Source organism: Nuphar pumila, chromosome 3 (assembly GCF_984573655.1).
Source record: "Nuphar pumila chromosome 3, dmNupPumi1.hap1.1, whole genome shotgun sequence".
NCBI classification, from domain to species: domain Eukaryota; kingdom Viridiplantae; phylum Streptophyta; class Magnoliopsida; order Nymphaeales; family Nymphaeaceae; genus Nuphar; species Nuphar pumila.
Genome location: NC_143251.1, coordinates 124,487,519 through 124,513,242, shown reverse-complemented (window position 1 = coordinate 124,513,242; position 25,724 = coordinate 124,487,519). Strand labels below are relative to the sequence as shown.

Genomic DNA, 25,724 nt, shown 5'->3' with positions numbered 1-25,724 from the left:
ATACATAGATTTTGAAACCCAGTCCTCAGTACACTCGAGACTCTCAACGCAAGCAACTATATATATGACAAAGAGGAAAAAACCCTAGCACCGAGAAAATTACAAAATTAAACTGATTCAAACCGTAGGGCCTAAGGGCTTAATTCCTCGGCTACTTGCACAAACTTGATTGAAAATTCTCATTGTACGGTCAACAAATTGTTTTTGGCGAACTGAGAATTCAAGAGACCCACAACAACGGCAATGTTTAATCAGAATATGGACTCCAAAACAGTTAGATTAAGAGATCAACCAACAATTAAAAAAAATCAGCCGATTTTTCTTCATCGTTTGTATCAACCCCAATCGGACCGATACAACCTGAATCAGCTGATTTTGTGTTTTCTATATTTTGTTTGTTATTTATTTTGTAATAAAAAGCACAATTTTAAGCGGTCCAATTAAAACCGATTCGATTCGATTTAGGCCAATTTGTTTGATTTTTTTTCGAAAACCAACTCGTTTCAGAAATCGATTTTGACAACATCGGTTTCCACTCTCCGCAGAGAGAGAGAGAGAGAGAGAGAGAGAGAGAGAGAGAGAGAGAGAGAGGTTGTCTTTTTCCGTCACCGTGGATCTCACACAGGGATGCTCCCGTCCGCTGTTTCACCCTATTCGCCTTTCTTACCACGAAGAGATCACCACATGGAGATTTGGTGATGGTATCAGTCTCTCTCTCTCTGAAAATGTACTCGTTGGATCAATCCTTTGCTTGAGAACGAAGGTAAGAATAGTAATTCTTCAGCTTTCACATTATTTTTACTCTATGTTAGGATTGAGGTCAAGGTTATGCGGATGATTCATTTGCCATGTCTGGTTGGCAGAGTGCATAGAAAAAATTGAGGCCTGATTTTGTGCTTCTTGCTCATCATGGTGGTGAGAGTTGTACTTCATTGTAATTTCTGAAATGGGTAACAAGTTTACTTTTGTTTTTCCTGTTAATTTGTGTCTAAGTGCAAAACTTTTATTCGTTTTTGCTATCTTTGTGTTTTGTGTATCAGGAAATGCAATAATTTGTGATACCAATGTAAGGAGACTTTGGATTTATTTTAATCAGATGGGGAAAAAGGGGATTATGGTTGCATTTCTGCTACTCGTTTGTTTAGTTGAGTTTCATGGAGCGGACTTGGAGGTAGCTGCTTGTCTTTTAAAAATAAGATCAGTTAGCCTTTGTAGATTTTGTGGACAGTTGCAGTGGTTTTATGGGCATGGCTTTATTTGACTGCAGATTGATGGCAAGGATCCAAAAGATAACGCCGGTTCAGAATTGCATAAAGAGTCCGGCTCAACGCCCCTTAATAACAGCGGTTCTGTTCCATTATCACATAGCAATTCAACTTTTGATGGTGAAGGTGACGATATAAAGCATGATATTCAAGTTGGGAAAAGAAATTCCTCGCAAGTGGAGGTGGAACAAACGAAGAATAGTACAGAACAAGTTCCAGAACATCTAAAACTGAGTGGGAATGATACTGCTGATGATGGGATTGAAACAAGGGACCGTGAACGTTCACCCCAAGAAGAAAATGGAAAGCCTGATGAAATTATAAAACCGACCAATAAATCGGTTCCTGCAGATCCACTTCCAGCTCACAAACATAAGGATTCTGCGACCGAAGAACAAAAGCCCATAGATGATTCTGAAACAAGCCATAGAACTGGTGATACAAGTGAAGAAGTAAAACCTAAACCAGTGCATAAAAAGAAGAAGAGAAGGGGAGGATATACATCAGAAAACCCTTCTAGGAAAGATAATTCTGGTGCAGAAGAGTGTGATACATCTAATAGGTGCATCGATGAGAAGAACAAGCTGATTGCTTGTCTTAGGGTTCCTGGAAATGGTATAACTGATGCTTTCTCTGGTGCCTTTGATGATCTGATTGTGTGTTTTTTTATCTTTCTTAAAAACTGGTGTTTTGGTTGTTATAGTTCCATATGGTCACCATGCAAGAATTATGCATCATTGCGGTAGACTCAATTAAGACTATGGGCAGATAAGGCCGCACCTAAGCCGATCTTGGGTTGTTTGAGCTCACATCCCAGTTCCCACCCATTAGGGCAGGACTCTTTTTTTTTTTTCACAACAAAAACTCTATAGGACCTAAATAGATTAATTGCACATTTTAAACGAAAAAACCTATGTAGCCTAATTGAGCTTTATCAAGCTTTAATGAGCCTAAGTTCCAGCTCAAGCTCAGCTTGTTGAATTAAGTGAGCCTTAAACAAGGGCTCAAACTCAGGTTCTGGTGCATCCCTATGGACATCCTTTCTGATGGAATTGGTGATGCTTAGTTATGCTAACCATTATACTTGTTATTTTGTTAACCTTGATGATATTATGGATGTCATATGCATGTTGCGTCAGTGGTAGTTTTGTAATCTGCCAAAACCTGAAACCATTATTTATATAAAATGTTAATAAACAATCCCGAAGCACATTCCATGGTTGTTTGGTTACTGCTGCCTCAGATATTCATCTCTCCAGCTTCCTTTCATAAACTTAGCTTTAGTTGCTTATTAATATCTTAGTTTGCTTGTTAATATCTTATAGGCCCTTAAGATGAAGGTTTATTCCACAAATTGGGAACAATCTGGTTTCTTTCCTGGTGATTGGCTCCCTACAGATAGAAGACATCAAACAGTTTATCTTAAGGGAAACCCTTGACATTAGTGAGATGATGGTTTCTTTGCATTTGCTTTCTTTATGGATGAAATAAACTGGAAGACAATAGAAACAAACAAAGAGAGTTAGAAAGTCCGGGGCTAGTGGTGGACTTGCTACATTATGCTAAACTTCAGAGCCTGGTCATGTTGCTTGCATTGTGGGCTCTGCAGGGTGAAAAGTAACCTCTAACATAATAGTTTCTCAGAGGTACAAACCAACTGAGGGAGAGGAGTCAGGTTCATTTTAGGTCGACATGAGAATGCCGAGGCCTTTTTCTAGTGAGATAGCAATGCTTATTGACTCTTGTTGGAGGATATTGTAATGAAAATGGGCAAAGTGCACAAACACAAGTCCACTATGGGAAGTGCACATAAGCCACTTAAGGGCAAGAACAAGCACTCAAGAGCACACACACAAGCCACTATTAGGCTTAATGCACAATATAAAAAATATTATTTTATTAACCATAAAATGCTCAAGAGAAACATAACATTATAAGATGGTTTAACCCCATATATATACAAGAAAAGAGAGAGGACTAGCCTTTGGGCTAGTCCCCAAAGCTAGCTAGTTAGCCCTTAGCCTAAAAAAGGGGATAAGATACAAAAAAATAAAAAAGAACAAAAATGACAAACAAAAAAAATACATGAGTTCCTAAAAATACAATCTACAAGTATATACATATACCACACACACACACACACGCACACACACACACACACACACATATATATATATATATATATGTTCGCATCCTAATCTCCCTGACAAAAGGTTTGAGGATAGGGAAGGTATGGATAGAAAGGGAGTGATGCTCAAGAGGGAGTTTCGGCTGCCTGGAAGTTGAAGAACAAATTTCAACAATGCACTATAGGGAAGGGGACTTGGATCTGTTCATGGTGGCTGTCCAGGGTGGCATCTCTTTGCTCGATGCTTGTGTTAAATTGTATCTCTTATGTAAATATTTATATATATATATAAAGAGAGATACATATACATATATACATGATGTATATATGTATATGTATCTATCTTTATATATATATATGTAAATATATTAAAACCCGCAAGGGTATTATAGTCATTTCCCTTCTTTTGCGCATATTCATAATTATGAATATGTTGTAATATTTTTTATACTTTTACTTTTTCTTCTTTTTCTTTTTTCTTCATTTTCTTTTTCCTTTTTTTGTTTGACTCAAAGTCAAACTTGGAGGGGGCTCAACACTAGCTGTTGAGCCTCTCCAACGGTTAGAATTCTAACCGTTGGAGGGGCTCCAACAGCTAGTGGAGCCCCTCCAAGGCTCCTTGCTTGTTATAAATAGGGGAGTTCCCCCTTTGTAAACTTGACTTCTTGGAGCTTTTGTTCTCCATTCTTCTCAATAAAATTCTTTATATTTTGTATGCCTTTGTGCATTTGAGTTTCTTTATTGTACCTTCGTGTACATTTGTTCTAAGTGTTCTTGTGCATTTGTGCACATTGGTGGTGTTGTGCTTATCGCACACTTTATCTCTTTTTTGAGATATTTTCACATGGTATCAGAGCTATGCTCAAAGGAAAAGAAGATCGTGCATTTTTCTCTCTTCGTTGGAGTACCTCGTAAAGCGTGCCATTAAGTTGTGGTGGTTGGAGTAAAGACTCGGTCCTTCATTCTATATTTTAGAAGCTTTCTACATCAAGAAGGAACTCTTTTCGCATTATGGTACGCATTTATTTCTCTTTGTATCCTCTCTAATGGGTGAAAAGGATTCTCACTTCTCTCTTGGCTTCAAATTAAATAGAACGAATTATCATGTATGGGCCGGGAATATGAAGGCCCATATAAAAGGAAAGGGTCTTTGGGGATATGTTCAAGGAACTATTCCCGAACCCGAACCTAAAATTACTATCCTTGAGAGAGGGGAGATCAAGGTTCTTGAGGGAGAAGAAAGAGAAAAGGCTTTTGAAGATTACAATAAGAAGCATGGAGAGTGGGAAATGAAAAATTACAAAATACTCTCATGGTTCTTCTCTTCGGTTGAGACCAAAATTAATGCCAACATTCTAAAGTTCAAAAAGGCATATCAAGTATGGGAATATCTTGAAAGAATGTATACTTCAAGAGATTTGTCCCATAAATACTATCTCCAAAAGAAGGCTTTAACCCTTCAACAAGGAGAGATGTCCGTTAGAGAATATTTTGCCGAGTTATCCACTATTTGGGATGAGCTTGCTCTCCAAGAACCTAAATGGAGTGGTGAGGCTATTAAATTAAGGGCCAAACAATTAGAAGATGATCATTTCTTTAATTTTTTAAATGGGCTTAGACCCGAGTTTGAACAAACTAGATCCTCTCTCTTGTCTTCTTTCTCTTCTCCCCCATTGGAAGATGTGCTTACCAAATTAAGTGGAGAAGAAACTAGATTGAGAATGAATAAAACCAATCTAAGTGTGTTGGCCGTTCCCTCTAAAGATGAGGATGAGGGTGCTTATGCCGTCTCAAGACCGGGGAATAATGTTAAAACCTATAAACCCCCTCATTTTAACAAAAATCAAGGAGGAAGAGAAAATGGTGGGCATTATGGAAGAAGAGACATATGCCATTTTTGCAAAGAACCGGGTCACATTAAACCGGTATGCCCTAAATGGAAGAAGATGGTGGCTATGTCTACTACTTTCCAATCAACCAAGGAGGAAGATCCATCAACTTTCAACCATGCTACTTTGTCTCTCAATCAAATCATGGAAGCTCTTCAACCACTCCTCAAGGGATCCGTTTCCGGAGCCGCCATGACCACCTTCTCTCCTTCCGGTAAGACTCTTTGGCTCTTAGACTCGGGTGCATCGTTTCATATGACTCCAAATGTTTTTGCACTTTCTAAATACTCAAAAAATTTGTCACCTTCTTTTGTCTCTACCGCGGATGGAGCTTCTCTTGAAATAAAAGGAATTGGTGATTTTGAAAGACAAGGTTTTTCTATTCCTAAAGTTAGATTTATACCAAAACTAAATTTAAATTTGCTTTCCGTCTCTCAACTATCGGATCATGGGTGTGATATCAAATTCTCATCAAATAAATGTTGGATACAGGATCGCCGGTCCGGGAAGTTGATTGGGGAAGGCTCTAAGAAGGAAGATCTTTATCTCGTGGAATTTCTTCAAATTCCAAAAACCTCTTTTTGTAATGTTGCCCAACATAAAGATATAAATGTTTGGCATAAACGCCTTGGGCATCCAAATATTGTCAAACTTTCTTATTTACATTTTGCTAAAACTTTATGTAAAGACAATTTCAATTGTAATGATTGTATTCTTGGTAAAATGAGAAGCTTACCTTTTGGACAAAGAACTATGTTTTCAACTAAGCCTTTTGAAATTGTGCATTCGGATGTTTGGGGACCGACACCCGTTGTGTCTAAGGGAGTTTTTTCGTATTATGTTATTTATGTGGATGATTTCTCAAGGTATAGTTGGATATACTTCCTCAAACATAAACATGAGGTTTTCTCTACTTTTAAGGTTTTTCACATGTTAATACAAAATCAATTCAATAGTAAATTATAAATTCTTAGAACCGATTCCGGGGGAGAATATCTCTTAAATGATTTCAAAAGTTATATTGAAAATAATGGGATTGTTCATCAAAGGTCTTTCGCTGACCCCAATTGTTTTGGGATGAAGGCGTAGTTGTTGTTGTTGTTGTTGTTCATCAAAGGTCTTGCCCCAAAACTCCTCAACAAAATGGGTTGGCCGAACGAAAATATAGACACATAATTGAAACTACAAGAACTTTGCTCATTTCTCAAAAAATTCCAAAAAGATTTTGGGCCGAAGCGGCTCTTGCATCGGTTTATCTCATAAACCGACTTCCATCCAAAAACTTGAATCAAATATCTCCATATGAAATCTTGTATAAAAAAGAACCCGATTACAATAGGTTAAGAATTTTTGGTTGTAAATGTTTTGTTCTCACCGATAAGAATGATAAATTATCTCCCAAAGCTATTTCTTGTGCGTTTTTGGGATATTCGGAAACACAAAAAGGTTTTAGGTGTTATGATATTAAAAATGATAAACTATATGTTTCAAGAAATGTAACCTTTTTAGAAAACATAAGTGGTTTTGAAGAACACAAAACTCATGAAGATAATGCCGATTACTCTTTTTTGTTTGAACTATTATCTAGAAATGAAGATTTTTTTAGCGATGATGAATTGAATGAGAATGAGGATATAAGTGAAAGTATTCCTCAAACCATTCATGATGAAGAAGAAATAATAAATGAACCAATTACCTATACACATAGAGATAAAAGCACTTTTAGAAGTGAAATAGAGAAATATAGTGACCTTAGTGAATCTTCCAACCACTCTCGAAGAACTGAAAGATCTAGGAAAAATCCTTCTAGATTTATTTCCTATGAGTCTTTTTCTCCAAAACATAGGGCATGTCTTAGTGCCATTCACTCATATCAAGAACCTAGAAATTTTAAGGAAGCTAAGGAAATGATAGAGTGGAGGGATGCCATGGACAACGAACTTAGAGTCCTCAACAAAGCCAAAACTTGGGTTTTTCAATGTCTTCCAAAAGGAAAGAAAACAATAGGATGTAGATGGGTTTTTAAAGTCAAAACCAAGAGTGATGGCACTCTCGAAAGGTATAAAGCCCGTCTTGTCGCAAAAGGATATAGTCAAGAATACGACATCGATTACGAAAAAACCTTTGCCCCTGTTGCACGAATGGTTACTGTAAGATGTTTGATCACCATTGCATCTATTAAAAAATGAAATATTTACCAAATGGATGTTAAAAATGCCTTTCTAAATGGGGACCTTAATGAAGAAGTCTACATGGATGCTCCTCCTGGTATGAACGTACCAAAGGGGAAAGTCCTTCGTTTGCAAAAAGCGCTTTATGGTTTAAAACAAGCCCCTAAGGCTTGGTATGATCGATTTAATGGTGTGATGGTTCAAGATGGCTTTACCTCATGCTACACTGACACTGCTCTGTTCGTCAAAAAGTTTGATGCAGGAATTGTAATTTTACTGTTGTATGTTGATGATATGTTGATAACAGGTAGTGACATAAAGGGCATCAGAAACATTAAAACCACTTTAAAAGAAAGGTTTGAAATGTCAGACTTGGGGTATCTAACTTACTTTCTTGGTATCGAGGTAGCCTACTCTCATAGAGGCTATTTCTTGTTTCAAACTAAACTTGCTTGTGAGATTCTTGACAGATCAGGTATTATTGATGATAAAATCTGTGAGACCCCTGAAATTGTGGGATCAAAAATGAAGATCGATGATGTGAAACCTCTGGAGGATCCTACCCCCTACCGACAACTTATGGGATCTCTAATGTATCTTAGCATCACAAGGCCGGACATCTCTCATGCCGTGCATACTGCAAGCCAATTTCAGCATGCTCCTACATCCGTTCATATGAGTGCCGTTCTCCGAGTTGTCAGATATATAAAGGAAACTCTAAACAAGAGAGTTTTTTTTTCCTCATCTTCTGAGTTAAATTTAATTGCATATACTGACTCTGATTGGGGAGGTGACCCAAATAATCGTCACTCCACTACAGGCTTTTGCATTTTTTTAGGTGAATCCCTGATCTCATGGAGATGTAAGAAACAACAGAAGGTGTCTCTATCGTCCACCGAAGCAGAATATCGAGCCATGACTTCTACAACTATGGAGATTGTCTGGATTCATCAGTTGCTGCAAGACATGAGAATTCCAATTCAAGAACCCACAAAGTTGTGTTGTGATAATAAGAGTGCAATCTATATTGCTAAGAATCACACTTTTCATGAGCGGACAAAGCATATTGAGATGGACTGCCATTATGTCAGAGAGGCATATCTACAAAAAATCATCGATCTTCCTTATGTGACTTCAGAATATCAGTTGGCAGATTTCTTCACCAAGGCGCTTTGCTCTTCAAGATTCTACTTTCTCCTTAGCAAACTTTCGGTCATTGTGCCCTAAGTTTGAGGGAGGGTGTTAAATTGTATCTCTCTTATGTAAATATTTACATATATATATATATATAAAGAGAGATACATATACATATATACATGATGTATATATGTATATGTATCTATCTTTATATATATATATATATATATGTAAATATATTAAAACCTGCAAGGGTATTATAGTCATTTCCCTTCTTTTGCGCATATTCATAATTATGAATATGTTGTAATATTTTTTATACTTTTACTTTTTCTTCTTTTTCTTTTTTCTTCATTTTATTTTTCCTTTTTTTGTTTGACTCAAAGTCAAACTTGGAGGGGGCTCAACACTAGCTGTTGAGCCTCTCCAACGGTTAGAATTCTAACCGTTGGAGGGGCTCCAACAGCTAGTGGAGCCCCTCCAAGGCTCCTTGCTTGTTATAAATAGGGGAGTTCCCCCTTTGTAAACTTGACTTCTTGGAGCTTTTGTTCTCCATTGTTCTCAATAAAATTCTTTATATTTTGTATGCCTTTGTGCATTTGAGTTTCTTTATTGTACCTTCGTGTACATTTGTTCTAAGTGTTCTTGTGCATTTGTGCACATTGGTGGTGTTGTGCTTATCGCACACTTTATCTCTTTTTTGAGATATTTTCACAGCTTGGACATGCTGTATTGTCAGATGGAGAGACTCAATACCCACTACAGAATTTAACCTTTATATGGGTTCAGCTTCATAATTGAAATCTTACTTGTTAAAGGTTATGAATGGGTTTAGATTTTGGTATGGATCCACAACTGTACTGATTAATATCCTAAAACTACTTTTTTGATTTTGGTAATGGAGTGGGAAGTTGTTTTTTTGTTTGTCTATATAGAAAACCATATAGGACATTTATATAGGCTCAATGTACATTCCTATAAAAAGGGCCCTCGTAGAGCCCTTTTTTCAGGGCTGACATTGATCATCTGGAAGTTAGTCTTCAGTGGCATTGAGAAGATGATCAAGGGTCTACGGTGTGAGCTTCCAGGTGTATTGCGTTTTTGGAGTGCATGGAGCTTGCAATAACCTCAGAGTTGGAGATGCTCCTATGCTCGACCAACTCACAGGGCAAAAGCAAAATGGTAGATCCAAAAGAATTAGCTATATGGATTGGGGACAAAAAACTCAGAACTCTGCATGGCATACATGATGCTAGACTTGTGCCCTATTTGTGGTATCATCTTAAAGACATGTTGACCTTATAAGCATCCATCTTCCCAAGGGCAGAATACTGGCACCCAGCATTTCGTTGGAAAGCAAAATCCAAGAGGCTATAAAGTGGAGTTGTGCTGGTCAAAGGAAAAAAAGGTTGATGGGAGAGTTGAAGTCTCTCCAAAATCTGTATAATCTGATGGAGGATCTTACCATAAAAGATCTAGGAATGTTGCATTCGGTGATAGATGAAGCTAAGCATTTGGAATATTGGGGGTCTGAATGGCTTGGATAGATAGAGTAGTTTGGATGTGGTGGATGTCATGGAGACAAAGATAAAAACCATAGAGAGATCAGGGGCAAACCTCTTATGACATGAATGCAATTGTGCCTTTGAAACTACAACTTGCAGATCTGGAAGAGTATTGGTGATGTGAAGGAATATTTGCACTGAGGATTGCTTGAGGTTGAGATATTTTTCTGTTACAATTTGGCGGAATTTGGATTAAAATGGAGGGTTGTTCACAATGTTGTAAATATCGATTCAGAAAGACTCAAGATACTGGTGTATCGGACCATATCGTATCGTATCATAAGATACAGGAGAAAAAACACTTAAATTTTGTAAAAAAACTCACAAAAATTTAAAAATTATGAAAAAATATAAAACTTATCGTAACCCATATCGGAAAGGCTTAGGATATGGGTGTATCGTACCATATCGTATTATATCATAAGATATAGGAGAAAAATCACTTAAATTTTATAAAAAAGAATCACAAAAAATCATAAAATTTTAAAAATTAAGAAAAAAATAAAAAAAATTAGAATACAAGTAAAAAATAAATTTAAGAATAAGTAAAAAATTAAAAATAAATAATCGAATAAAAATAAACACAAACTATTGACATGTCATTAATATGAAATAGAGCTAACATAGATGAAAGACTAAAAATCTAAACATAGAAACATAGTTCGTTACATGACTACAACAACAAACAACAACAACTACGCCTTCATCCCAAAACCATTGGGGTCAGCGATATGAACCAAAAAAGAAATTCATTTGGGGTCTTCCACATGAATCCTTTTCCTCCAATCATTTCTATCCAATGCCATGTCCTCGGTGAGGTTCAAAGCATTCATATCTTTTCCTATCATCTCCATCCAAGTCTTCCTAGGCCTACCCCGACCTCTTTTAACTAATATATTTTCCCATTTCTCCAACCTTCTAACTGGAGCATCATTAGGCCTTCGCCGAATATGTCCAAATCACCGTAAACGATTCTCTCGCATCTTATTTTCAATGGGTGCAACACCTACCTTCTTACGTATCTCCTCGTTCCGAATCTTATCTTTTATTGTATTTCCACACATCCATCTAAGCATCCGCATCTCAGCTACACTCATTTTTTGAATATGATGTCTCTTGGCAGCCCAACATTCCGAACCATATAGTAAAGCGGGTCTAATAGTCGTCCTATAAAACTTTCCCTTCAACCGCAATGGCATTCTACGATCGCACAGCACTCCAGTTGCACTTTTCCATTTCATCCACCCAACCTTTATCCTATGATTTACATCCCCATCAATTTCTCCATACTTTTGAATGATGGATCCCAAATATTTGAAATAATCATTCACCGGTATTTCTTGCTCACCGAGCTTCACTACACTCCCATCACTACTTCGTTGCTTACTAAACCGACATTCCATATATTCCGTCTTACTCTTACTCAACTTAAAACCTCTAGCTTCCAATGTCTGTCTCCATAATTCTAACTTAGCATTAACCCCAGCTCTAGACTCATCAATCAAAACAATATCATCAGCAAACAACATACACCACGGTACATTTTTTTGAATTGATCTCGTAAGCTCATCCATCACTATCGCAAATAGGAAAGGGCTTAAAGCAGATCCTTGATGTAACCCAACCGTTATCGGAAAATTGGTTGTCACCCCTCCACAAGTGCGGACATTGGTTACTACTCCTTCATACATATCTTTAATTATACTAATGTACTTGAGAGAAACACCTTTCTTCATCATTGTCCACCAAAGAACGTCCCTAGGTACTCTATCGTATGCCTTTTCTAAATCAATAAAAACCATATGCAAATCTTTGTTCCTCTCTCTATATCTTTCAATAAGTTGTCTAAGAAGATGTATAGCTTCCATAGTTGATCTTCCAGGCATAAAACCAAACTGATTCTTCGATATCATGACAACCTTCCTCAACCTAGACTCAATCACCCTCTCCCAAAGTTTCATAGTATGACTCATGAGTTTTATACCACGATAGTTTGTGCAATCTTGTATATCACCCTTATTCTTATATAAAGGCACCAAAGTACTCTTCCTCCACTCATTAGGCATCTTATTTGTTCGCCAAATCAAGTTAAAAAGATTTGTCAACCATTCTAAACCTTTCTCTCCCAAGCATTTCCAAGCCTCGATAGGTATACCATCTGGGCCAACTGCCCTTCTTGATTTCATTTTCTTCAAAGCCTCTGCAATTTCTTTCTTTTGAATCTTGCGCATGAAGTCACGATTTATCTCATGAAAAGGAATGGAGATGTCTCCAAGATCTTGAGCATGACTATCATTAAATAGCTTATCAAAATAATCTTTCCATCTCTCCTTAATCTCCTCATCTTTGACTAAAACCCTTTGTGTTTCATCTTTGATACATGTAACCATACCCAAATCCTTCGATTTCCTATCTCTCATCTTTGCAAGCCTATACATATCCTTCTCGCCTTCTTTGGTATCCAACTTGTCATAAACCTCCTTATATACCTTAGCCCTCGCGTTTCGAACAACTTTTTTAGCTTCCTTCTTTGCTATCATATACTTCTCCAAATTCTCATTATCACGACTCTTACTTAGATTTCTATAACACTCTCTTTTAATCTTAATAGCTACTTTGACATCCTCGTTCCACCATGATGTATCCTTACCTAGTGGTGCACCGCCTTTAGACTCACCCAATACCTCCTTAGCCACTTTTCTCATGCCACCCGCTATCTTATTCCACATTGATTCTGAATCCTCCTCGAGACACCAATCAACTTCCTTAACTACTTGTTCTACAAACATTCATTGTTTAGCTCCTTTCAGTGCCCACCACTTAATTCTAGGATCTATCTTATGTCTATCCCTTTTGAGGCATTGTCTAATTCTAAGATCTAAAATTAAGACTCTATGTTGTGTAGCTACACTTTCTCCCGGTATAACCTTACAATCGATGCAACAACCCCTATCTCTTTTTCTAAGTAGGAAAAAATCTATCTGACTCGTATTAACCCCACTTTTAAATGTTACTAGGTGAGACTCCCTCTTCCTAAACCAAGTGTTTGCTAAGATCATATCATAGGACAAACAAAAATCTAAAATCCTTTCTCCACTTTCATTTCTTTCTCCTATACCATAGCCTCCATGTATACTCTCAAATCCATCCCTACTAATGCCTACATGTCCATTAAGGTCACCGCCGATGAAAAGCTTTTCTCCATAAGATATCCCTTGTACTACTCCATCTAAATCTTCCCAAAATTGATGCTTAATGGAATCATCTAAACCTACTTGAGGTGCATAAACACTAATAATATTAATAATATCCGTACCTAATACTAATTTAATAAGTAAAATTCTATCACCCTTCCTACGAACCTCAACTACATTATCTATAAACTGACGACTCATAACAATCCCTACTCCATTCCTATTCCTATTTATTCCTGTATACCAAATCTTATATCCCCAAGGTTCTATCACTTTAGCTTTCTCACCTACCCATTTGGTCTCTTGAAGACATAAAATATTAATCTTTCTCCTACACATAACATCTACTAACTCTACCAACTTACCAGTTAAAGACCCTATGTTCCAAGTGGCTAACCTAATTTTATGGTCTTGGACTAACTTCTTTACCCCCACCCGTCCAACAAAGTGAGGGAACCCTTGCCTATTTGACACCACACCCGGGCGCCGGTGTGACGCGTCGCTTCTGGGCGACGACCTAGCAACCCTTGCCCATTTATCACTGCCTCCGGGCCTAGAGAGTACAGCGCGTCGCTCAGTAGGGAACGCCCCAACGAAATTCTCATATTGGTTCATTTTCATAGGATATGACAAAGTTTTTATGCTGGCTGTCACAGGCCTACCGCAACCCTCCTCCTTTATCCGGGCTTGGGACCGGCAGTGTATAACTAAACAATTATACACAGGCGGAGTTTATAGTTCGTTACATGACTAAAAAAGTAAAAAGACTAAACCAGAACAACTCATCACTAACATATAAGTTTATTACAACTGCATAGTTCACTACAACAAACAACAAACAACAACAACTACGCCTTCATCCCAAAACAATTGGGGTCAGCGATATGAACCAAAAAAGAAATTCATTTTGGGTCTTCCACATGAATCCTTTTCCTCCAATCATTTCTATCCAACGCCATGTCCTCGGTGAGGTTCAAAGCATTCATATCCTTTCCTATCATCTCCATCCAAGTCTTCCTAGGCCTACCCCGACCTCTTTTAACTAATATATTTTCCCATTTCTCCAACCTTCTAACTGGAGCATCATTAGGCCTTCGCCGAATATGTCCAAACCACCGTAAACGATTCTCTCGCATCTTATTTTCAATGGGTGCAACACCTACCTTCTTACGTATCTCTTCGTTCCGAATCTTATCTTTTATTGTATTTCCACACATCCATCTAAGCATCCGCATCTCAGCTACACTCATTTTTTGAATATGATGTCTCTTGGCAGCCCAACATTCCGTACCATATAGTAAAGCGGGTCTAATAGTCGTCCTATAAAACTTTCCCTTCAACCGCAATGGCATTCTACGATCGCACAGCACTCCAGTAGCACTTTTCCATTTCATCCACCCAACCTTTATCCTATGATTTACATCTCCATCAATTTCTCCATACTTTTGAATGATGGATCCCAAATATTTGAAATAATCATTCACCGGTATATCTTGCTCACCAAGCTTCACTACACTCCCATCACTACTTCGTTGCTTACTAAACCGACATTCCATATATTCAGTCTTACTCTTACTCAACTTAAAACCTCTAGCTTCCAATGTCTGTCTCCATAATTCTAGCTTAGCATTAACCCCAGCTCTAGACTCATCAATCAAAACAATATCATCAGCAAACAACATACACCACGGTACATTTTCTTGAATTGATCTCGTAAGCTCATCCATCACTATCGCAAATAGGAAAGGGCTTAAAGCAGATCCTTGATGTAACCCAACCGTTATCGGAAAATTGGTTGACACCCCTCCACAAGTGCGGACATTGGTTACTACTCCTTCATACATATCTTTAATTATACTAATGTACTTGAGAGAAACACCTTTCTTCATCATTGTCCACCAGAGAACGTCCCTAGGTACTCTATCGTATGCCTTCTCTAAATCAATAAAAACCATATGCAAATCTTTGTTCCTCTCTCTATATCTTTCAATAAGTTGTCTAAGAAGATGTATAGCTTCCATAGTTGATCTTCTAGGCATAAAACCAAATTGATTCTCCGATATCATGACAACCTTCCTCAACCTAGACTCAATCACCCTCTCCCAAAGTTTCATAGTATGACTCATGAGTTTTATACCACGATAGTTTGTGCAATCTTGTATATCACCCTTATTCTTATATAAAGGCACCAAAGTACTCTTCCTCCACTCATTAGGCATCTTATTTGTTCGCCAAATCAAGTTAAAAAGATTTGTCAACCATTCTAAACCTTTCTCTCCCAAGCATTTCCAAGCCTCGATAGGTATACCATCTGGGCCAACTGCCCTTCTTGATTTCATTTTCTTCAAAGCCTCTGCAATTTCTTTCTTTTGAATCTTGCGCATGAAGTCACGATTTATCTCATGAAAAGGAATGGAGAAGTCTCCAAGATCTTGAGCATGACTATCATTAAATAGCTTATCAAAATAATCTTTCCATCTCTCCTTAATCTCCTCATCTTTGACTAAAACCCTTTGCGTTTCATCTTTGATACATCTAACCATACCCAACTCCTTCGATTTCCTATCTCTCATCTTTGTAAGCCTATAAATATCCTTCTCGCCTTCTTTGGTATCCAACTTGTCATAAACCTCCTTATATACCTTAGCCCTCGCGTTTCGAACAACTTTTTTAGCTTCCTTCTTTGCTATCATATACTTCTCCAAATTCTCATTATCACGACTCTTACTTAGATTTCTATAACACTCTCTTTTAACCTTAATAGCTAATTTGACATCCTCGTTCCACCATAATGTATCCTTACCTAGTGGTGCACCGCCTTTAGACTCACCCAATACCTCCTTAGCTACTTTTCTCATACCACCCGCTATCTTATTCCACATTGATTCTGAATCCTCCTCGAGACACCAATCAACTTCCTTAACTACTTGTTCTACAAACATTCCTTGTTTAGCTCCTTTCAGTGCCCACCACTTAATTCTAGGATCTATCCTATGTCTATCCCTTTTGCGGCATTGTCTAATTCTAAGATCTAAAATAAGACTCTATGTTGTGTAGCTACACTTTCTCCTGGTATAACTTTACAATCGATGCAACAACCCCTATCTCTCTTTCTAAGTAAGAAAAAATCTATCTGACTCGTATTAACCCCACTTTTAAATGTTACTAGGTGAGACTCCCTCTTCCTAAACCAGGTGTTTGCTAAGATCATATCATAGGACAAACAAAAATCTAAAATCCTTTCTCCACTTTCATTTCTTTCTCCTATACCATAGCCTCCATGTATACTCTCAAATCCATCCCTACTAATGCCTACATGTCCATTAAGGTCACCGCCGATGAAAAGCTTTTCTCCATAAGATGTCTCTTGTACTACTCCATCTAAATCTTCCCAAAATTGATGCTTAATGGAATCATCTAAACCTACTTGAGGTGCATAAACACTAATAATATTAATAATATCCGTACCTAATACTAATTTAATAAGTAAAATTCTATCACCCTTCCTACGGACCTCAACTACATTATCTATAAACTGACGACTCATAACAATCCCTACTCCATTCCTATTCCTATTTATTCCTGTATACCAAATCTTATATCCCCAAGGTTCTATCACTTTAGCTTTCTCACCTACCCATTTGGTCTCTTGAAGACATAAAATATCAATCTTTCTCCTACACATAACATCTACTAACTCTACCAACTTACCAGTTAAAGACCCTATGTTCCAACTGCATAGTTCACTACGTAACTAAAAACAAGATTCATCAATTGTTTTCATTATCAAACATTCTGCATTCATAATCGGAAATGACATCTTGTTGTGCAACTTGTGCTTCATGTTGCTCTTCATTATATTCATTATCGATATTTTGTTGTGCCAGTGCATGAATGCCCTGCGCATGTGCCAATTCTTGTAATCTTGCTTTTCTCGTTTCATATATTTCACCCAAGGCAGATATTAAAGCACACACATCATCTAGAGTTCACATATGGGGTTGCACTGGTACACCAAGTTGTCGAACAATGTGCTGCTTAATGCAATGCAAACCCTCATAAATCAATGTAATCTGCATATCAAAACATTACGCCCCCCAGAATCATCAACAACCTCAAAAAACTGCTATGCCGGGTTATAAACTCATTCAACTATTGCTAAATCTAATTACCATAATTCACAAATGCAATTAATAAAAATTTAAAATAAAATATCACTCAATACTAAAGTCAAAAGATTTACAACTTTACATAACACAATGATAAGACCAAGAAAGACCATACAATGTTGCAAATTAAAGCTTAAAAATATACATATATATATATATATCTGTTCAATGATTTTCTTTGTTTGCCTCAACATCCACTAGCCTGAGATGTTGATGATTCATCTTCATCTTCTGAATCAAGAGCGATTTCTGCAATTTTTTTCGACAAACGCTATATGTAGTTGTGCCATTTTTATCATCTTCTATGAAACTCATAAGAAGCTCAACATGAACATCAAAGGGAATACGATGAGTACATAATCGTATAATGAAGTTGTTATGCTTTATGATGTGGCATTTAAATCTATACGATCCACCATGTATTATAAAACCACAAAAGTTACACTTTGCTATCCCTCTCAAAGGTGTCCTTAAATTCATCGATTATCATTTGAGCCACATCCTCTACCATTCATTGAGATTTAGGGCATGATTTTGAGATTTAAGAGTACAAAAATATGTGATTTAGGATGAAAAGGAAAAAAAACAAAGATCAACAACTCATTTAGCGCTAAAAAAGGGCTAAAAACAAAAATAAAGAAATATATTGAAACAACATAAAAAAATGAGTTTACCCTTGGTTTTGGTGTTTCAAGCCCTCTTCCAACTTCAATCTCATGCAAATCAAACCCTTACAATCTGATTTTGAGGATTAGAGATCAAAAAATCGTTGGGTAGGATAAAAATGGGTGAGATTTGAGCTGAATCACACTTATAAGGCTTGGATCTAGCAAAACCCCCAAATTTTTATGGTGGATTTGATCTAAAAAATGAGTGAGTAGGCTTATAAATGAGGTTTGGAAAGGGAGAACACAAAAAAGGGTCAAAAAATAACCCTTGGGGGCTGAAAAATAACCCCCATAAGTGATTGGTCGTTACTTTTTCAGCATCGAAAAAGTAAAAAAAATTATAGTAGACTCAGATTATGGGGTGTATCGTGCAATACACCCTATATCGTATGATATGGTCCATACAGACCAAAAATCATAATGTTTACGATACATGTGTCATATCATTTCAGTTTATCTGCCGATACTTCGTATTGTATTGTACAATACAATACAATACTGATAACACTGGTTATTCACATTAATGGTGGTGTATGGTGTCTTAACCAGTACTAAGAAGGGATCCTTTTGGGAGGAGTTGCGGAAAATTGGGGAAAGCATGACTCAATCCTGGTACGTATTTGGTGACTAATTCCATTTTATACCTGGAAGGCACCAACACTCCTACAGATGGCCAAGCTGGACCAAACAACTCAGATTGTTTGTAGATATTTGTTAGTTGATTGATATCATATTGTATGGTAGTAAATACTCATGCCAAACAACTGAACCAAACCTTGCATGAGGAAGCTGGGTTGGGCTTTAGTGTCACAAGAGATCATTAAGGCTCATGTTAACATTTCAAGTTTCATTAACCTCAAATCCCTCTCTAATTACAATGCAGTTGTATTACAACATGATCACTTTTTAAAGGGAAGAGAAGGTTTCTTATCAAATAATGGTGGCTAAGGATAATGAGTTTTGTGAACTTGCATCCTCGTGGTGGAACCAGCCTGTTGGGGGTCATTTGGGCTGGTTTCAAAATTTTGTCTAAACTCTAAAACTAAGTCTTATTAGATTGACTCAAGGAGCAAGATGAATCTATGTTCCACCTAGTTAAGGAGTGGGAAGAGAAACTTCTTAAGCTGTAAGCAAGAAGATGTTTTGACAAATCCCTCAGAGATGGACAAAAAATTAACAACACTCTTTTTCCAAATAAATGAATGGTGGACCACATATGAAATTGACTGGAAACAGTGATCTTGCATACATTGGCTCAACGTGTGGGTTGAATTGTCTTTCGTTATAAAATTCTCCATGATAAAGGCCCATATAACCATGTGGTTGGTGGAATTCAGTTTAATAGGAATGATTGACACTTTTTTCCAATTCAACATTGTATTGGTAGTAGTGATCAATTAGAAAAGGTAAGATGAAACCTATATCTCAAAGGTTATCACTAATTTTAGCAAGTTTGAAAAACATAACCAATCCAAAGAAACAGGCATGGAAGTATAAAGTATTTTGGTACAACAAAGATAACAAAAAGTTCGCTTTTGTAAGTAGGAAAAGAACTAAACAATCAGAGAGTAAATGGGATAAACTCAAACAGGAACACCCATTTTAGATTACTGAGTAGGGCATAACAATTTCACTGTACGATTATGTACTCATTGTATTCCCTTTGATGTTCATGTCGAGCTTCTTACGAATCTCATAGAAGATGATGAAGAAAATGCACAAGTACATATAGCATTTGTTGTTGAAAAATTGTCTGATTCAGAAGATAAAGATGAACTATCAACATTTCAGGTTAGTGGGCGCTGCAACAAACTAAGAAAATCATTGAGTTGATACATATATATATATATATATATATATATATATATATATATATATATATCTGTGTGTGTGTGTGTATTTTAGCTTTAGTTTGTAACCTTGTATGACCTTTCTTGGTCCTATTATCGTGTTATGTAAAGTTGTAAACCTTTTGACATTGATATTTAGTGATCTATGTCACAGGGACTCGGCCAACTTGGTGCCGCACCCGCGTCGACGCGATGCGGGTGCGGCACTCGGTGCGATCAACCTAACCCTGTGTGCGTTGATTGTACCTAGGGTCATTTATGTCTAACTTTTGGACTTTATATATATATATATATATATATATATATATATATATTTGCCGCACCACCGCACCCAAGTTTTTTGAAAGTACTGCACCCTCGCACCCACCTCCGCACCCGCACCCATGTGACATAGTTAGTGATATTTTATTTAAAATTTTTGTATTTGTGAATTGTGATAATTTAATTTAGCAATGATTGAACGTGCTGATGACCCGATGTGTTAGTTTTGTGAGGTTATTGATGTTTTTGGGCGACGGAATATTTTGAGATGCAAATTATATTATACATTGATTCATGGGGGTGTGTATCACATTAAACAACACATTGTTTGAGAACTTGGTGCACTAGTGCGATCTTGTATGCGAGCTGCAGATGATGTACATGTTATAATATCTGCTAATTTAAGTGAGATGTATAGAAGAAAAGAAGCAAGATTAAAAAAATTGACACATGTGAATGCAAATAATGAATAAGATGAAGAGCAACATGAGGCACAAGCTGCACAATAAGATGTCATTTTCGATTATGAATGCAAAATGTTTGATAATGAAGACGATTGATGAGCCTTGTTGTTTTGAGACTGTTGACTTTTTAGTCATATAGTGAACTATCAGTTGTAGTGAACTTGTATGTTAGTGATGAGTCTTGTTGTTTTGAGGCTTTTTACTTTTATAATAATGTGGCAAACTATGTTTTTATGTTCTATCATCTATTTTATTGACTTTATGTAATAAATTACTGAACTCTAGTTCATGTTAATGACATGTCAATAGTCTATGTTTATTTTTATTTGATTACTTGTTTTTAATTCTTATACTAATTCTTAAATTTATTTTTTTCCTGTATATTAAGTTTTACATTTTTTTCTTAATTTTTAGATTTTTTCTGTTTTTATGATTATATATATATATATATTTGCAAAATTTAAGTGATTTTTCTCCCGTATGTTAAAATAGGATATGATACAGTATGATGCACCCGTATCCCGAGCCTTTCTCGATACAATATTTACAACATTGGTTTACCCTTGGCAGCAACTTGGAAATAGAGGAAAATATCAAACTCTTTTAGAATGTGTTTCCATTGACAGTGTCATAAATCCTTGTTGGACTTGCTTTGATGAATGAAGTTAGCAATCAGACCAAAGTGGATCCCCTATAGTCAGGCATGAGCACCAACCTAGACCTTATTGGTGTAAAAAGGATGCCATGATAAACCCTGAAACTTGCTTCCTTCCTGGTGCAGATACACAGGTTAGGAAGGCACAAAGGAAAGGTTCTTCAGGTGATTAGCTGGGTAACAGTGACCGGACGGATCAAGCCCTAGTCTCTAATACCATGAAACCTACATCTCACATGAGTGCTTGGAGAAAAAAACTACACTACTCAATTCCTCTTCAAAGATTATAAAACTTTAGCTTTTTAAGTTATCTTCAACTCTTCTTCAAGGATTACCGACGGGTCTCCGCTTGTTTGGTAGGAGCAGCTAGTGCACGTCACCTTGTGTTGGGACTTTGCATGTTCAAATCCCAATGGTATCTGAAAAAGGTGTATAGGCATTGGATCTGACCCGATCCATGTACCTGATATGTAACATGTAACTATTTTTACATTTATCGGGTCTGGATACACCAGACCCGGACCCATACTGTAATTTATCTTAAATACACAAGTTAGGTCACGATTTTTTTTTACAGAAATCGTGACAGCCGTAATTGTTTTCTCTCTCCCTCTCTCTCTCTCTCTTCTCTTTCTCAATGCAGGTGCAGAGGAAAACTTTCATGGTATCAGAGCGAAGATCCATCTAGGGGTTGCAGAGGATTCCAAAGGTGCGACAGATCAAAGGTTTGAGGTTTCTTTCTTCTCCCATCTTTTTTTCTTCTTCAGTTTTCTTCTCTCTACCTCCATTCCCAATCTCCATCTCTCGTTTTTCCCCTCTTCAGTCTTTTCTTTTCCTTTAGTGGATTCACGCCTCACGTGAATTCCTAATCTGTTCACGAAGAGCTCACGTGAACCCTGGTTCACGGTGATCCTGTACATCAAGAAAGGGAAAAGCCTGTTTCGCGTGAATTCCTTTTCTGCGTATCCGTTCAATTTTTTTTTCTTCTCTTTTCTGCGTATCCCTTCTTATACTGGGCTGGATATCGGGCAGGTCTGCGACATCAAATTTCTTGGAATACAGCCTGCGTATCCCTCTTCTTATACTGGGCTTGGATATCGGGCAGGGCTGGATATCGACTCTCAGAACCCCTTTCTCGTATCATATTTCTTCTGACTGTTACGAGTGGGATCCACATTGAAAATACATTTTTTCTTCTTCCTTTCCTCATTGCTTTCACATTGAAAATACAGTTTGATTTTCTTTCCATTGCTTAAATATCCGACCTTTCAAAAATAGAAAAGAAAACTCAGTCTTGGAATACAGCCTGAATTTCTTCTGACAGCCTCTGGTCGCAGATTTTGGAATTTCTCAGCCGTAAAAAAAAAAAAAGGGGACGATCAACAAACATCTCTGGCTGCAGACTGAGCACTCTGTGGATACTCTGGTAACACAAAAGGGGTTCCTTTTTCTTGTTAAAACTCTTCCTCATGGATATTCATTCCTCTTCATCCAATCTTTCTTCAAGTTTTCTCACTCAACTCGTTTCTGAAAAGTTAACTACCTCAAACTTCTTGATCAGGAAGAGACAAATCATTCCTTTTATAAGGAGTCAAGGTCTCTTGGGTCACCTTGATGGAACCACTCCCGCTCCACTCGAATTTGTTACGAGAGAGGAAAAAGATGACAAAGGAGTAAGTTCAATTGTGTATGTCAAGAACGTAGAGTACCTCAACTGGGAAAGGAAAGATCAGTCGGTGGTTGCATATATCACTTCCACCCTGTCCCAAGAGGTCATTGTTGCAATTCCCGACAATTGTACTGCTCTCGAACTTTGGGAAAAATTGGTTCAAACATATTCACAAGTTTCGCAGGCACGAATGGTTTTTCTCAAGAGGGAATTTCAAATGCTGAGAAAAGATTCCATGACCATCATGGAATATCTGAACAAGATGAAGACTATCACAGACCAACTTGCAGTTATAGGGTGCGCGGTGAGTGACAGTGATATGGTACAACAAACTTTGAGTGGATTGGGATTCGACTACAATATGATCGTCACTTCATTATTGTGTCTCCCTGCTCTTCCTACCTTTGATGAGTTGCGAGCAAAATTGATTCAGTATGAGATGACTCTGAAAGGGTTCTTTGAGGAATCTCACATTCACACAAATTCTCAGAAAGTTTTTGCCACAGGAGTAACTTATGGTAGAGGACGAGGATGAGGAGGACAAGGGCGAAGTGGACACGGAGGGCGTGATCTGCTTCCCACTCCAAATACGTTCGCTCATGCGCAGGGATCAAGATCCATTCCTACTTGCTTCCTTTGTAACAAAAAGGGGCATATCAAAGCGAATTGTTGGCATAATCCAGAGAATAAAGGAAAGGGTCCACAGACAGAAAACAAAAGGAAGTTCTCAAATAATGGAGAGATTAAAGATCTGCTGATATCTGCGTTGTCAGAGTTGAAATTGAAGCAGAGTGATGAAGGCACTTGGTTTGTCGACTCAGGGGCAACCACTCACGTGACAGGTGATGCAGGTAAGATTTCTAATCCCATTCCTTATTTTGGAAAAAGTAAGATTGTCACTGGAGATGGATCCCACCATCCTGTTTCTCATGTTGGAAAAACTGTCATTCCCATGTCATATTCCACTCTTACTCTTTCAGACGTTCTTCATGCCCCTGACATTAAGAAAAATATTGTCTCTGTTTCCAAACTTATTGATGATAATAATGCTTCAGTTGAATTCACTCCCTTCTCTGTGCAGGTCAAGGACCTACGCACGAGGGAAACATTCGCTGAAGGAAAGAGACGAGGCAATATGTATGTCTTTGAAGAAGCTCCTTGTCATGCTGTTCGCCCTGTCCACTTGAATTCAAAGCCCTCATTAGAGTCGTGTTCATCATCTTCTGCTAATGTTTTTAGTATTTCTGAATGTAATAAGCCATTCTTATGGCATAGTCGGTTAGCCCATTGTAGGAGTCATTTTATTGAGAAACTTGTATCTAATAATCTCATTCCAAAAGAAAGTCTCAATAGGGATGAGAACAGTCACAAATGTTCCAGTTGTCTTTCCTGCAAGAGTCATGTATTGCCTTTTCATTCCATTAATAAGAGAGCTTCAAAACCTTTTGAGACAATCTGTTCTTATGTATGGGGACCCGCCCCAATTGCTTCTGGATCTGGAAGTAAATACTATCTAATATTTGTTGATAACTATTCTCGATACACTTGGATATATTTCATAAAAAATAAGTCGGAAGTCTTCTCTTTGTTTCAAAATTTTCTTTTCCTTGTCAAAAATCAATTTTCTGAGTCCATTCAATTTTTCCAATGTGATGGAGGTGGGGAATTCTCATCCCGTGATTTTATTTCTTTTCTTCAAAATAACAGAATAGGAAGAAGGGTGTCATGTCCTCACACCCCTCAACAAAATGGAATTGCTGAACGAAAACACCGGCATATCGTTGAAAGTGCCATGAGTATGCTCCATGACAGCAATCTTCCCATCAACCTATGGACAAAAGCTTTCCATTCAGCCGTGCATGTGATAAATAGATTGCCTATGGTTGTTCTGGAAAATAAGTCTCCTTATCACTGTCTTTTTTGAACTCATCCTAGTTATTATGATCTGCGTGTTTTTGGATGTGTCTGCTATGTGCATATCGATCAGTCTCTGAGAAACAAGTTTCAAGACAAGGCTCAAAAGTGCAGATTTGTGTGATATGCAGATGATTACAAAGAATATAGCTGTTATGATCCCACCAACAAACGCATCCGAACCTCAAGAAACGTTGTCTTTGATGAACAAAATTTTGATCACGGAGCTGACACAACGAATATGCCAACTGAAATTTACTATCCTTGGCTGAGCTCAGAACTTTTTGCTGGCTCCAATGAGGCATGTTCCTCAGATTGTGTGCAACAAGAAGGAGAGGTGTTTGAGAACACTGGAACGTCAGGGTCACAGAATGCAGAGGAAGTACCGGGCAGATACAAAGGCATTGTCTATTCTAGACAGAGACCGACAACATCAAGTCATCCATATCATGTCTCAGTCGCCAATGCTGCGTCTTTTCATACTCTTGCAGCCAGAAAATCAAACCGCATACGACATCCTATTGATAGATGGGTTAATTATAACAACTTCTCCTTGGATCTTCAACTATTTTTAACTGCCATCAATAAGGACGAAGAGCCCATCATGTATTATCAGGCAGCCGCTTCTATGAAATGGGTAGAAGCCATGAATGATGAAATGCAAGCCTTGCATGAATGTGGAACATGGGAAGTTGTTCCCAGACCACCTGATAAAAATGTTGTCG

The 25,724-nt window shown here is 37.4% G+C and overlaps 1 protein-coding gene across 2 annotated transcripts in view; it reads left to right on the top strand.

Moving 5' to 3' along the window:
- Positions 1-533: 533 nt before the first annotated feature.
- The window catches only part of LOC149843612 (uncharacterized), a 31,072-nt gene continuing 5,881 nt past the window's right edge, over positions 534-25,724 (top strand). Inside the window, exons 1-4 of one of the 2 annotated variants that reach the window (XM_090001879.1) lie at positions 534-763; positions 864-915; positions 1,041-1,171; positions 1,268-1,880. In XM_090001879.1, the coding sequence (XP_089858005.1) occupies positions 1,097-1,171; positions 1,268-1,880 (688 nt within the window). In that variant the 5' untranslated portion in view covers positions 534-763; positions 864-915; positions 1,041-1,096. Of the gene's footprint in view, positions 764-863; positions 951-1,040; positions 1,172-1,267; positions 1,881-25,724 lie in introns of both variants that reach the window. The other variant, XM_090001878.1, reaches the window with a different exon arrangement.